The sequence below is a fragment of the Coregonus lavaretus genome, assembly GCF_964263955.1.
Source record: "Coregonus lavaretus genome assembly, chromosome: 34".
In the NCBI taxonomy this organism is placed as follows: Eukaryota; Metazoa; Chordata; class Actinopteri; order Salmoniformes; family Salmonidae; genus Coregonus; species Coregonus lavaretus.
In genome coordinates, this window is record NC_140021.1 from 15,923,813 (window position 1) to 15,939,937 (window position 16,125).

The window sequence follows — 16,125 nt, forward strand, 5'->3', positions numbered from 1 at the left end:
CCAGACAGAAGCCAAACAAACTGCTTGTTCACAAGGGTTGGCGTTAAATAGGCCATAGTCTATACTGTAGGTCCTAGTCAGGTTGGACTTAGATATAGCCTATAGGTGCTAGTCAGATGTGTTCATATTTTAATTGTATGGATTTGTTCATGCGTTTGGAAGTTGGGATGATTTGTATAGATTTTTAAATATGTTGCCTACAGTGTCTATCTCAGACCTGTACTCGTGAACAAGCAAACCATTTTGAATGGAGGGATGTGGTGCTTGTTGCAGGTAAACTGAAATGCCCACAAATATTTCAGAACGTTCGAGTTTTCCCTAATGAGTGGGACCCAGCAGGTGTCAGAACATCAAGGGATGAAAAACACATTCCAATTTTTTGGACCTTCAGTCACAGGACATTAACAACTTACAAACATAACCCTTTTCAGCATTGCTTTGCAATCTGCATAAACTTTTGACATTTCAGAATGTATGATATGCAGTTTGAAAAAATGATATTTAACCAACGAGGGACTTTACAGTGAAATGACCCAAAGTACTCGCAAACACTATGACACGTACAGTACATCTCCCTTTTGAAAACTACAAGACAAATATTTTTGGTGCAATTGTTTTAGCCTATGTTGTCTCACAACGGGTACAAAAAAGTCTAGAATAATATATATATATATATGTACCGCTCTACAATTAACACTATCGTCATAATTTATTAACATACAATGACATATTATACATGTTCCTATACATATTACTACAGCCTTCTAAAGTGTTGGAATGTCCAGATTTGTCCTGTAAGTGCTTGTCATTGGAGCATCCCCTGGTTGCAGTTTGAGCCGTAGCCACTGGAGGGGGAAAGTGCCTCTTCCTGGTGCCGAGAGGACTGCTCTTCTTCTGTCTGTTCAGAGAGGAAGCTGGGGAAGGTCTGTGCTCGGGGGATCATCGTCAGGCTAGTACCTGGAAACAACAGGAGAAGACAGTGGTGAGGAACAGGATAGTCGCTCTGGCTACAGTCCATACTAGGTCATACAGTGCCTTCAGAAATTATTCATACCCCTTGACTTATTCCACATTTTGTTGTGTTACAGCCTTAATTCAAAATTGATTAAATATGTTTTTATGTCTCACCCATCTACACATAATACCCCATAATGACAAAGTGAAAACATATTTGTAGAAATTTTACCACATTTATTGAAAATGAAATACAGAAATGTCTTATTTACGCAATTATTCACACCCATGAGTCAATACATGTTAGAATCACCTTTGGCAGCGATTACAGCTGTCTTTCTGAGTAAGTCTCTAAGAGCTTTGCACACCTGGGTTGTACAATATTTGCACATTATTCTTTAAAAAATTATTCAAACTCTGTCAAGTTGGTTATTGATCATCGCTAGACAGCCATTTAAGTCTTGCCATAGATTTACAAGCCGATTTAAGTCAAAACTGTAATTAGGTCACTCAGGAACATTCAATGTCATCTTGGTAAGCAACTCCAGTGTATATTTGGCCTTGTGTTTTAGGTTATTGTCCTGCTGAAAGGTGAATTCATCTCCCAGTGTCTGGTGGAAATCAGACGGAACCAGGTTTTCCTCTAGGATGTTGCCTTTGCTTAGCTCTATTCTGTTAATTTTTTTATCCTGAAAAACTCCCCAGTCCTTAACTATTACAAGCATACCCATTACATGATGCAGCCACCACTATGCTTGAAAATATGGAGAGAAGTACTCAGTAATGTGTTGTATTGTATTTTCCCCAAACATAACACTTTCTATTCAGGGCAAAAAGTGAATTGCTTTGCCACATTTTTTACAGTATTACTTTAGTGCCTTGTGGCACAGCGGTCTAAGGCACTGCATCTCAGTGCTAGAGGCGTCACTACAGACCCTGGTTCGATCCCGGGCTGTATCACAACTGGCCGTGATCGGGAGTCCCATAGGGCGGCACACAAGTGGCCCAGCGTCGTTAGGGGAGGCCGGGGTAGGCCATCATTGTAAACAAGAATTTGTTCATAACTTACTTGCCTGGTTAAATAAAAAAACCAGGATGCATGTTTTGGAATATTTTTATACTGTAAAGGCTTCCTTCTTTTCACTCTGTCAATTAGGTTAGTATTGTGGAGTACCTACAATGTTGTTGTTCCATCCTCAATGTTCTCCTTTCACACTCATTAAACTCTGTAACTGTTTTAAAGTCACCATTGGCACTCATGGTGAAATCCCTGAGCGGTTTCTTTCCTTTCCAGCAACTGAGTTAGGAAAGACGCCTGTATCCTTGTAGTGACTGGGTGTATTGATACACCATCCAAAGTGTATCAATGATCAATGATCAACAAAAGCTCGTATAGACTTACTTCTACAAAGTATTGACTAAGGGGTGTGAATCCTTATGTAAATTAGATATTTCTGTATTTCATTTTCAATAAATTTGCTAAAATGTCTAAAAGCATGTTTTCACTTTGTCATTATGGGGTCTGTAGATCAGTGAGAAAAAAATATATTTAATCGATTTTGAATTCAGGCTATAACACAACAAAATGTGGAATAGGTCAAGGGGTATGAATACTTTCTGAAGGCACTTAATTACATTTCATTTCAGTCATTTAGCAGACACTCTTATCCAGAGTGACTTACAGTTAGTGAGTGCATACATTTTCATACTGGCCCCCCGTGGGAAACGAACCCACAACCCTGGCGTTGCAAGCGCCATGCTCTTCCAACTGAGCTACAGGGGACTAATTCTACGTAGTATGCTGTGGGTATTGGAAGAGTCTGTCTTGTTTCACCCAACTTGAAACATAGAAGGTGTTGGTCTCATATCGCTTTGACAATCTGAGAGCATCTGTTGACAACATATGTTCACAACAACAATTCACAGTGTTTGCTTTGTTGTACTGCACAGAGCTAAACATTTAGCTTATTTCTCTGCAAAAAAACACCTCTCTTCCTTAATCCAAATTATTTATCCAATTTGCTTCCGACATCCTGTTATCAGATATATTTGGAAATGGGTGTAAATGGATACTTTGGGGGGTGTTTTTCAGTGAGACTGGTCATTAATAATGGATAGGAGTCTAGGAGATGTGTGGGGGTAAGATGAGGACACAGTACAGTGCAGAGGACTGCTGATTGGGTGTTGCTGACCAGGAAGGAAGTGGACATCAATCAATATTTCATGAGGTCCAGAAGAACCCTTTAGACTATATGCTGCAATTAACTGTACCTCCACCACCTCTGGCCGTTTATTAACTATATCCATACATCAATACACTGGGGAGGGGGGTACAGCTGATTGTAGCATATAGTCTAGAGATTAATTGAAACTGAAATCATCAGTTATGTTCTATGGTGCAGGTGTGTCCATTTTAATTTCAAAAACAGTAATTCCTTTCTTTCTTCTGTGCCAGGTGTGAACCCCCTCCAGTGTGCCTCTGTGTCTGTAAGCTGTAGCTGGATCCTATCTGGAGGGTGTTGGTGTGTGGTTACTGGTCTGTGCCACTCTCTGTGTCACCCTGCCTCTTCAGTGTGGTACCAGGCTAGCCGTGCCACCACACTGTGTGTCTGTCTGTCTGTCTGTCTGTCTGTCTGTCTGTCTGTCTGTCTGTCTGTCTGTCTGTCTGTCTGTCTGTCAATGACTCCTCCACATAAACCATGCTCCAGTCACCTTGGCAAGCGCTGCCAAACTGCAGATAACATGGCGTGGGAGCAGGGGCAGAGACAGAGAGGGAGAGAGAGGAGGATTGTTTGATTACATGTGTAAGCAAATGTGTATGAGAATGGAGAGAGCGAAAGAAAGAGAGATTAGAAATGTGTCCGAGAGGGAGCGAGCAACGCGGAAGGAGAAAGAAATAGTGAGAGAGACCAGTGTGAGTGGGTGATGTGAAGCCAATCACAACAGTGTGTCTCAGACAGAACATGTGAAGTGAGTCACATGTACTGCACTGGCGAAAATCTATTCTCCTGAAAACAGAAGTAGAATTATCTGATTCAGAATGTCCCTAGTACAGATCCTCCACCGTTCACTCACTCCACCACTTTGGAAAATCACTGAGACCGTAACGAGGAAAAAAGGAAACATTTCTCTTTTTGTCTCCTTATTACATTTGTGAAACAGCCGGGGTGCAGCCAACCACAGCCCTCTCATTTATCAAGACTGCCAAGACAATATTTTTCACTACCCACCACAATGTAGAGACAGAGAGAAAGCCACAGAGAGAGAGAAACACAGAGAGAGAAAGAGACAGAGAGAGAGAGCCACAGAGAGCGAGACAGAGAGAGAGAGACACAGAGAGAGAGAGAGAACCACATATTCCTATCCAAATCTGGTGCAAAATACTCAATAGTGTAATTTTATCAATTGCACTATATGGAAGCAAGGTTTGGGGTCCAACCTGTAATTACAATTATAAGCATTGGGAGAAAAATACAATAGAAAATCTACATACAGAATTCTGCAGAATGATCCTAAATATCCAAAAGAAAGTACCAAATAATGCATGCAGAGCGGAACTCGGACAATTCCCTTTAATTGTAAATATAAAGAAAAGGACACTAAAATGTGGACACCATTTGAAATGAAGCCCCAAAACATCCTAACAATTCAAAGCACTGGAAACCCAAGAGCTAAACCCTGAAAAGAGTCTCCTATGTCATCTGTTGAAAACACTAAACAACCCTATTATCCAAACAAACAGGGAAATCAATCAAATTGTTAAAGAAATGAAAGCCTCCAATTTGACAAATTGAGAAAATGAAACAGAAACACAGAATAAACTAAATTGCTATTTGGCCCTCAAAAGAGAATACAAATTGGCAGAATATCTCTACTCTGTCAGAGATACAAAACAGAGACAGATCCTTACCAAATACAGGCTCAGCGACCACCAATTGGCTATAGAAAAAGGGAGATACAAAAAGACATGGCTACCCAAAGAGGAGCGTCTATGTGGTCACTGCACGACAGGGGAGGTAGAGACAGAGAGGCACCTTTTCCTCTACTGTGAGAAAATATCTCAATTAATTCCATTTACTAATGACATAAAGCTGGGAATTATTCTGGGTGAGGGAGAACACAAATATTACTGCCATATATGTATATGATTGCCATAGCCTGAGGGACATCCCATTACCATGAATTCCTTTAAGTATATACATTATATATAACTTACAGGTAATACATAGTGTAACCATCATCCATGTACATTTTGTTGTTTATTTATTATGTCTTACTTTTCAATTATTAAATGTATCGACCGAAGAATACACAATATAACAGCAGTAGTGTTGTACCTGAATACATGATTATATGTACTGTTATTATTATTACTACTGGAATGAACTGGATTTCATTATCCTCATTGCATTGTACTGTATTTACGGAAATGTTGTACCACTATACTGCTTTGGCAATATCTACAAATTGCATTTCATGCCAATAAAGCAATCTGAGAGAGAGAACCAAAGACAGAGAGAGAGCCACAGAGAGAGAGAGAGAGAGCCACAGAGAGAGAGCGAGAGCCACAGAGAGAGACAGAGAGCCACAGAGAGAGAGAGAACCAGAGAGAGAGACCGAGAGAGAGAGAGAGTCACAGAGAGAGAGCCATTGATAGAGCGAGAGCCACAGAGAGAGCGAGCCACAAAGAGAGCGAGAGAGAAAAACACAGAGGGAGAGAGACAGAGAGAGAGCCAAAGAGAGAGAGACACAGACAGAGAGAGAGAGAGAGAAAGAGAGAGAGCCAAAGATAGAGAGATAGAGAGATCCACAGAGAGAGACAGAGAGAGAGAGAGAGAGCCACAGAGAGATAGAGCCAACAGCAACCTTAGGAAAATCCTCTGAATTATCGTTACAAGCAACAAAATAGGAAAAACACCAAGGGGGATGAATACATTTGCAAGGCACTGTATACACCTGTTCTGAAAGGCCACAGAGTCTGCAACACCATTAAGCAAGGGGCACCACCAAGCAAGCGGCACCATGAAGACAAAGGAGCTCTCCAAACAGGTCAGGGACAAAGGGTTGGGTTATAAAAAAATATCAGAAACTTCGAACATCCCACGGAGCACCATTAAATCCATTATTAAAAAATTGAAAGAATATGGCACCACAACAAACCTGCCAAAAGAGGGCCGCCCACCAAAACTCACGGACCAGGCAAGGAGGGCATTAATCAGAGAGGCAACAAAGAGACCAAAGTTAACACTGAAGGAGCTGCAAAGCTCCACAGCGGAGATTGGAGTATCTGTCCATAGGACCACTTTAAGCCGTACACTCCACAGAGCTGGGCTTTACAGATGAGTGGCCAGAAAAAAGCCATTGCTTAAAGAAAAAAATAAGCAAACATGTTTGGTGTTCGCCAAAAGCCATGTGGGAGACTCCCCAAACATATGGAAGAAGGTACTCTGGTCAGATGAGACTACAATTGAGCTTTTTGGCCATCAAGGAAAACGCTATGTCTGGCGCAAACCCAACACCTCTAGAGAACACCATCACCACAGTGCAGCATCATGCTGTGGGGATGTTTTTCATCAGCAGGGACTGGGAAACTGGTCAGAATTGAAGAAATGATGGATGGCGATAAATACAGGGAAATTCTTGAGGGAAACCTGTTTCAGTCTTCCAGAGATTTGAGACTGGGACGGATGTTCACCTTCCAGCAGGAGAATGACCCTAAGCATACTGCTAAAGCAACACTCGAGAGGTTTAAGGGGAAACATTTAAATGTCTTGGAATGGCCTAGTCAAAGCCCAGACCTCAATCCAATTGAGAATCTGTGGTATGCTGTACACCAGCGGAACCCATCCAACTTGAAGGAGCTGGAGCAGATTTGCCTTGAAGAATGGGCAAAAATCCCAGTGGCTAGATGTGCCAAGCTTATAGAGACATACCCCAAGAGACTTGCAGCTGTAATTGCTGCAAAAGGTGTCTCTACAAAGTATTGACTTTGGGGGGGGGGGGGTGAATAGTTATGCACGCTTATTTCTTGTTTGAATATGCAAGTTTTTTTTTTGTGAAACAAAATGGTAGGCATGTTGTGTAAATCAAATGATACAAACCCCCCAAAATCCATTTTAATTCCAGGTTGTAAGGCAACAAAATAGAAAAATGCCATGGAGGGTGAATACTTTCGCAAGCCACTGTATATACTGAGATCATGTGACACTTAGATTGAACACAGGTGGACTTTATTTAACTAATTATGTGACTTCTGAAGGTAATTGGTTAAACCAGATCTTATTTAGGGGCTTCATAGCAAAGGGGGTGAATACATATGCACGCACCACTTTTACGTTATTTATTTTTTAGAATGTTTTGAAACAAGTTATTTTTCTCATTTCACTTCAACAATTTGGACTATTTTGTGTATGTCCATTACATGAAATCCAAATAAAAATCCATTTAAATTACAGGTTGTAATGCAACAAAATAGGAAAACCGCCAAGGGGGATGAACACTTTTGCAAGGCACTGTATATCAACAAATTGTCAAGGGCACTAGAACAGTCTGCAGCACCCAGCCTCACCCTACTAGAATATGAAGTAAAATGTCTCATGTTTGCTGATGATCTGTTGCTTATGTCTCCAACCAAGGAGGGCATACAGCAGCACCTAGATCTTCTGCACAGATTCTGTCAGACCTGGGCCCTGACAGTAAATCCCAGTATGATCAAAAATAATGGTGTTCCAAAAAATGTCAAGTTGCCAGGACCACAAATACGAATTTCATCTAGAAACTGTTGAAATCCAAATAAAAATCAATTTAAATTACAGGTTGTAATGCAACAAAATAGGAAAACCGCCAAGGGGGATGAACACTTTTGCAAGGCACTGTATATCAACAAATTGTCAAGGGCACTAGAACAGTCTGCAGCACCCAGCCTCACCCTACTAGAATATGAAGTAAAATGTCTACTGTTTGCTGATGATCTGGTGCTTATGTCTCCAACCAAGGAGGGCATACAGCAGCACCTAGATCTTCTGCACAGATTCTGTCAGACCTGGGCCCTGACAGTAAATCCCAGTATGATCAAAAATAATGGTGTTCCAAAAAATGTCAAGTTGCCAGGACCACAAATACGAATTTCATCTAGAAACTGTTGCCCTAGAGCACACAAAAAACTATATACAGTTGAAGTCGGAAGTTTACATACACTTTGGTCGGAGTCATTAAAACTCGTTTTTCAACCACTCCTCAAAATTGTTGTTAGCAAACTATAGTTTTGGCAAGTCGGTTAGGACATCTACTTTGTGCATGACACAAGTAATTTTTCCAACAATTGTTTACAGACAGATTATTTCACTTATAATTCACTGTATCACAATTCCAGTGGGTCAGAAGTTTACATACACTAAGTTGACTGTGCCTTTAAACAGCTTGGAAAATTCCAGAAAATTATGTCATGGCTTTAGAAGCTTCTGATAGGCTCATTGACATAATTTGAGTCAATTGGAGGTGTACCTGAGGATGTATTTCAAGACCTACCTTCAAACTCAGTACCTCTTTGCTTGACATCATGGGAAAATCAAAAGAAATCAGCCAAGACCTCAGAAAAAAAATGGTAGACCTCCACAAGTCTGGTTCATCCTTGGTAGCAATTTCCAAACGCCTGAAGGTACCACGTTCATCTGTACAAACAATAGTACGGAAGTATAAACACCATGGGACCATGCAGCCATCATACCGCTCAGGAAGGAGACGCGTTCAGTCTCCTAGAGATGAACGTACTTTGGTGCGAAAATTGCAAATCAATCCCAGAACAACAGCAAAGGTACAACAAGTACAAAAGTATCTATATCCACAGTAAAACGAGTCCTATATCGACATAACCTGAAAGGCCGCTCAGCAAGGAAGAAGCCACTGCTCCAAAACCGCCATAAAAAAGCCAGACTACAGTTTGCAACTGCACATGGGGACAAAGACTTTTTGGAGAAATGTCCTCTGGTCTGATGAAACAAAAATAGAACTGTTTGGCCATAATGACCATCGTTATGTTTGGAGGGAAAAGGGCGAGGTTTGCAAGCTGAAGAACACCATCCCAACCGTGAAGCACGGGGGTGGCAGTATCATGCTGTCAATTATGTGGATATATTGAAGCAACATCTCAACACATCAGTCAGAAAGTTAAAGCTTGGTCGCAAATGGGTCTTCCAAATGGACAATGACCCCAAGCATACTTCCAAAGTTGTGGCAAAATGGCTTAAGAACAACAAAGTCAAGGTATTGGAGTGGCAATCACAAAGCCCTGACCTCAATTCTATAGAAAATGTGTTGGCAGAACTGAAAAAGCGTGTGCGAGCAAGGAGGCCTACAAACCTGACTCAGTTACACCAGCTCTGTCAGGAGGAATGGGCCAAAATTCACCCAATTTATTGTGGGAAGCTTGTGGAAGGCTACCCGAAACGTTTAACCCGAGTTAAACAATTTAAAGGCAATGCTACCAAATACTAATTGAGTGTATGTAAACTTTTGACCCACTAGGATTGTGATGAAATAAATAAAAGCTGAAATAAATCATTCTCTCTACTATTATTCTGACATTTCACATTCTTAAAATAAAGTGGTGATCCTAACTGACCTAAGACAGGGAAATTTTACTAGGACTAAATGTCAGGAATTGTGAAAAACTGAGTTTAAATGTATTTGGCTAAGGTGTATGTAAACTTCCGACTTCAACTGTATACACTACCGGTCAATAGTTTTAGAACACCTACTCATTCAAGGGTTTTTCTTTATTTTTACTATTTTCTACATTGTAGAATAATAGTGAAGATATCAAAACTATGAAATAACGCATATGGAATCATGTAGTAACCAAAAAAGTGTTAAACAAATCAAAATATATTTTTTATTTGAGATTCTTAAATTAGCCACCCTTTGCCTTGATGACAGCTTTGCACACTCTTGGCATTCTCTCAACCAGCTTCACCTGGAATGCTTTGCCAACAGTCTTGAAGAGTTCCCACATGCTGAGCACTTGTTGGCTGCTTTTCCTTCACTCTGCGGTCCGACTCATCCCAAACCATCTCAATTTGGTTGAGGTCAGGGGATTGTGGAGGCCAGGTCATCTGATGCAGCACTCCATCCCTCTCCTTCTTGGTAAAATAGGCCTTACACAGCCTGGAGGTGTGTTGGGTCATTGCCCTGTTGAAAAACAAATGATAGTCCCACTAAGCCCAAACCAGATGGGATGGCATATCGCTGCAGAATGCTGTGGTAGCCATGCTGGTTAAAGTGTGCCTTGAATACTAAATAAATCACAGACAGTGTCACCAGCAAAGCACCATCACACCTCCTCCTCCATGCTTTACGGTGGGAGATACACATGCGGAGATCATCCGATCACCCAAACCGCATCTCACAAAGACACAGCGGTTGGAACCAAAAATCTCAAATTTAGACTCCAGACCAAAGGACAAATTTCCACCGGTCTAATGTCCATTGCTCGTGTTTCTTGGCCCAAACAAGTCTCTTATTATTATTGGTGTCCTTTAGTAGTGGTAGTGGTTTCTTTGCAGCAATTCGCCAATGAAGGGCTGATTCACACATGTTGAGATGTGTCTGTTACTTGAACTATGTGAAGCATTTATTTGGGCTGCAATTTCTGAGGCTGGTAACTCTAATGAACTTATCCTCTGCATCAGAGGTAACTCTGGGTCTTCCATTCCTGTGGTGGTCCTCATGAGAGCCAGTTTCATCATAGCGCTTGATGGTTTTTGCGACTGCACTTGAAGAAACTTTCAAATTCTTGAAATGTTCCATATTGACTGACCTTCATGTCTTAAAGTAATGATGGACTGTCATTTCTCTTTGCTTATTTGAGCTGTTCTTGCCATAATATGGACTTGGTCTTTTACCAAATAGGGCCATCTTCTGTATACCTTGTCACAACACAACTGATTGGCTCAAACGCATTATGGAGGAAATAAATTCCCAAATTAACTTTTAAGAAGGCACACCTGTTAATTGAAATGGATTCCAGGTGACTACCTCATGAAGCTGGTTGAGAAAATGGCAAGTGTGTGCAAAGCTGTCATCAAGGCAAAGGGTGGCTATTTGAAAAATATATAAATATAAAATATATTTTGATTTGTTTAACACTTTTTTGGTTACTACATGATTCCATATGTGTTATTTCATAGTTCTGATGTCTTCACTATTTTTCTACAATGTAGAAAATAGTAAAAATAAAGAAAAACCCTTGAATGAGTAGGTGTTCTAAAACTTTTGACCGGTAGCGTACCTTGGCCTAAACATCAGCACCACAGGTAACTTCCACAAAACTGTGAACGATCTGAGAGACAAAGCAAGAAGGGCCTTCTACGCCATCAAAAGGAACATACAATTTGACATCCCAATTAGGATCTGGCTAAAAATACTTGAATCAGTTATAGAACCCATTGCCCTTTACGGTTGTAAGGTCTGGGGTCCGCTCACAAACCAAGAATTCCCAAAATGGGACAAACACCAAAGTGAGACTCTGCATGCAGAATTCTGCAAGAACATCCTCAGTGTACAACGTAAAACACAAAATAATGCATGCAGAGCAGAATTGGGACGATACCCACTAATTATCAAAATCCAGAAAATAGCATTTAAATTATACAACCACCTAAAAGGAAGCGATTCCCAAACCTTTCATAACAAAGCCATCACCTACAGAGAGATGAACCTGGAGAAGAGTCCCCTAAGCAAGCTGGTCCTGGGGCTCCGTCCACAAACACACCCCACATAGTTCCAAGACAGCAACACAATTAGACCCAACCAAACCATGAGAAAACAAAAAGATAATTAATTGACACATTGGAAATTATTAACCAAAAAACAGAGCAAACTGGAATGCTGTTTGGCCTTAAACAGCGATTACACAGTGGCAGAATACCTGACCACTGTGACTGACCCAAAATTAAGGAAATCTTTGACTATGTACAGACTCAGTTAGCATAGCCTTGCTATTGAGAGAAGCCGCCGTAGGCAGACCTGGCTCTCAAGAGAAGACAGGCTATGTGCACACTGCCCACAAAATGAGGTGGAAACTGAGCTGCACTTCCTAACCTCCTGCCAAATGTATGACCATATTCGAGAGACATATTTCCCTCAGATTACACAGATCCAAAAATAATTTGAAAACAAATCCAATTTTGATAAACTCTCATATCTATTAGGTGAAATACCACAATGTGCAATCACAGCCGCAATATTTGTGTCCTGTTGCCACAAGAAAAGGGCAACCAGTGAAAAACAAACACCATTGTAAATACAACCCATATTTACATCATGTTTATTTATTTTCCCTTTTGTATTTGAACTTTTTGCACATCATTACAACATTGTATATAGAGTTGAAGTCGGAAGTTTACATACACTTTAGCAAAATACATTTAAACTCAGTTTTTCACAATTCCTGACATTTAATCCTAGTAAAAATTCCCTGTCTTAGGTCAATTAGGATCACCATTTTATTTTAAGAATGTGAAATGTCAGAATAATAGTAGAGAGAATTATTTATTTCAGCTTTTATTTATTTCATCACAATCCCAGTGGGTCAGAAGTTTACATACACTCAATTAGTATTTGGTAGCATTGCCTTTAAATTGTTTAACTTGTGTCAAACTTTTCGGGTAGACTTCCACAAGCTTCCCACAATAAATTGGGTGAATTTTGGCCCATTCCTCCTGACAGAGCTGGTGTAACTGAGTCAGGTTTGCAGGCCTCCTTGCTCGCACACGCTTTTTCAGTTCTGCCCACAAATGTTCTATAGGATTGAGGTCAGGGCTTTGTGATGACCACTCCAATACCTTGACTTTGTTGTCCTTAAGCCATTTTTCCACAACTTTGTAAGCATGCTTGGGGTCATTGTCCATTTGGAAGACCCATTTGCGACCAAGCTTTAACTTCCTGACTGATGTCTTGAGATGTTGCTTCAATATATCCACATAATTGACAGCATGATGCTGCCACCCCCGTGCTTCACAGTTGGGATGGTGTTCTTCAGCTTGCAAACCTCGCCCTTTTCCCTCCAAACATAACGATGGTCATTATGGCCAAACAGTTCTATTTTTGTTTCATCAGACCAGAGGACATTCCTCCAAAAAGTACGATCTTTGTCCCCATGTGCAATTGCAATCCGTATTCTGGCTTTTTTATGGCGGTTTTGGAGCAGTGGCTTCTTCCTTTCTGAGTGGCCTTTCAGGTTATGTCGATATAGGACTCGTTTTACTGTGGATATAGATACTTTTGTACCTGTTTCCTCCAGCATCTTCACAAGGTCCTTTGCTGTTGTTCTGGGTTTGATTTGCACATTCCGCACCAAAGTACGTTCATCTCTAGGAGACAGAACGCGTCTCCTTCCTGAGCAGTATGACAGCTGCGTGGTCCCATGGTGTTTATACTTCCATGCTATTGTTTGTACAGATGAACGTGGTACCTTCAGGCGTTTGGAAATTTCTCCCAAGGATGAACCAGACTTGTGGAGGTCTGCAATTTTTTTTCTGAGGTCTTGGCTGATTTCTTTTGATTTTCCCATGATGTCAAGCAAAGAGGCACTGAGTTTGAAGGTAGGCCTTGAAATACACTACTCAAAAAAATAAAGGGAACACTTAAACAACACAATGTAACTCGAAGTCAATCACACTGTCCACTTAGGAAGCAACACTGATTGACAATAAATTTCACATGCTGTTGTGCAAATGGAATAGACAACAGGTGGAAATTATAGGCAAATAGCAAGACACCCCCAATAAAGGACTGGTTTTGCAGGTGGTGACCACAGACCACTTCTCAGTTCCTATGCTTCCTGGCTGATGTTTTGGTCACTTTTGAATGCTGGCGGTGCTTTCACTCTAGTGATAGCATGAGACGGAGTCTACAACCCACACAAGTGGCTCAGGTAGTGCAGCTCATCCAGGATGGCACATCAATGCGAGCTGTGGCAAGAAGGTTTGCTGTGTCTGTCAGCGTAGTGTCCAGGTCATGGAGGCGCTACCAGGAGACAGGCCAGTACATCAGGAGACGTGGAGGAGGCCGTAGGAGGGCAACAACCCAGCAGGAGTACTGCTACCTCCGCCTTTGTGCAAGGAGGAGCAGGAGGAGCACTGCCAGAGCCCTGCAAAATGACCTCCAGCAGGCCACAAATGTGCATGTGTCTGCTCAAACGGTCAGAAACAGACTCCATGAGGGTGGTATGAGGGCCCGACGTCCACAGGTGGGGGTTGTGCTTACAGCCCAACACCGTGCAGGACGTTTGGCATTTGCCAGAGAACACCAAGATTGGCAAATTCGCCACTGGCGCCCTGCGCTCTTCACAGATGAAAGCAGGTTCACACACGTGACAGAGTCTGGAGACGCCGTGGAGAACGTTCTGCTGCCTGCAACATCCTCCAGCATGACCGGTTTGGCGGTGGGTCAGTCATGGTGTGGGGTGGCATTTCTTTGGGGGGCCGCACAGCCCTCCATGTGCTCGCCAGAGGTAGCCTGACTGCCATTAGGTACCGAGATGAGATCCTCAGACCCCTTGTGAGACCATATGCTGGTGCGGTTGGCCCTGGGTTCCTCCTAATGCAAGACAATGCTAGACCTCATGTGGCTGGAGTGTGTCAGCAGTTCCTGCAAGAGGAAGGCATTGAAGCTATGGACTGGCCCGCCCGTTCCCCAGACCTGAATCCAATTGAGCACATCTGGGACATCATGTCTCGCTCCATCCACCAACGCGAAGTTGCACCACAGACTGTCCAGGAGTTGGCGGATGCTTTAGTCCAGGTCTGGGAGGAGATCCCTCAGGAGACCATCCGCCACCTCATCAGGAGCATGCCCAGGCGTTGTAGGGAGGTCATACAGGCATGTGGAGGCCACACACACACACTACTGACCCTCATTTTGACTTGTTTTAAGGACATTACATCAAAGTTGGATCAGCCTGTAGTGTGGTTTTTTACTTTAATTTTGAGGGTGACTCCAAATCCAGACCTCCATGGGTTGATACATTTGATTTCCATTGATCATTTTTGTGTGATTTTGTTGTCAGCACATTCAACTATGTAAAGAAAAAAGTATTTAATAAGATTATTTCATTCATTCAGATCTAGGATGTGTTATTTTAGTGTTCCCTTAATTTTTTTGAGCAGTGTACATCCACAGGTCCACCTCCAATTGACTCAAATTATGTCAGTTAGCCTATCAGAAGCTTCTAAAGCCATGACATCATTTTATGGAATTTTCCAAGCTGTTTAAAAGCACAGTCAACTTAGTGTATGTAAACTTCTGACCCACTGGAATTGTGATACAGTGAATTATAAGTGAAATAATCTGTCTGTAAACAATTGTTGGAAAGTAGATGTCCCAACCGACTTCCAAAACTATAGTTTGTTAAGAAGAAATGTGTGGAGTGGTTGAAAAACAAGTTTTAATGACTCCAACCTAAGTGTATGTAAACTTCCGACTTCAACTGTAGCCATAATACAGTGAGGGAAAAAAGTATTTGATCCCCTGCTGATTTTGTACGTTTGCCCACTGACAAAGACATGATCAGTCTATAATTTTAATGGTAGGTTTATTTGAACAGTGAGAGACAGAATAACAACAAAAATATCCAGAAAAAAGCATGTCAAAAATGTTATAAATTGATTTGCATTTTAATAAGGGAAATAAGTATTTGACCCCTCTGCAAAACATGAATTAGTACTTGGTGGCAAAACCCTTCAAAGAGGTCAGACGTTTCTTGTAGTTGGCCACCAGGTTTGCACACATCTCAGGAGGGATTTTGTCCCACTCCTTTTTGCAGATCTTCTCCAAGTCATTAAGGTTTCGAGGCTGACGTTTGGCAACTCGAACCTTCAGCTCCCTCCACAGATTTTCTATGGGATTAAGGTCTGGAGACTGGCTAGGCCACTCCAGGACCTTAATGTGCTTCTTCTTGAGCCACTCCTTTTTTGCCTTGGCCGTGTGTTTTGGGTCATTGTCATGCTGGAATACCCATCCACGAACGATTTCCAATGCCCTGGCTGAGGGAAGGAGGTTCTCACCCAAGATTTGACAGTACATGGCCCCGTCCATCGTCCCTTTGATGCGGTGAAGTTGTCCTGTCCCCTTAGCAGAAAAACCCACGCAAAGCATAATGTTTCCACCTCCATG

General features: G+C 41.7%; 1 protein-coding gene across 1 annotated transcript in view; it reads right to left on the reverse strand.

Moving 5' to 3' along the window:
* Positions 1-805: 805 nt before the first annotated feature.
* dok6 (docking protein 6) overlaps positions 806-16,125 on the reverse strand; it is a gene marked incomplete at its 3' end in the record, with an annotated part of 58,872 nt that continues 43,552 nt past the window's right edge. The window contains exon 7 of the mRNA XM_084151715.1: positions 806-957. Within this exon, the coding sequence (XP_084007841.1) occupies positions 806-957 (152 nt within the window). The remainder of the gene's footprint in view (positions 958-16,125) is intronic.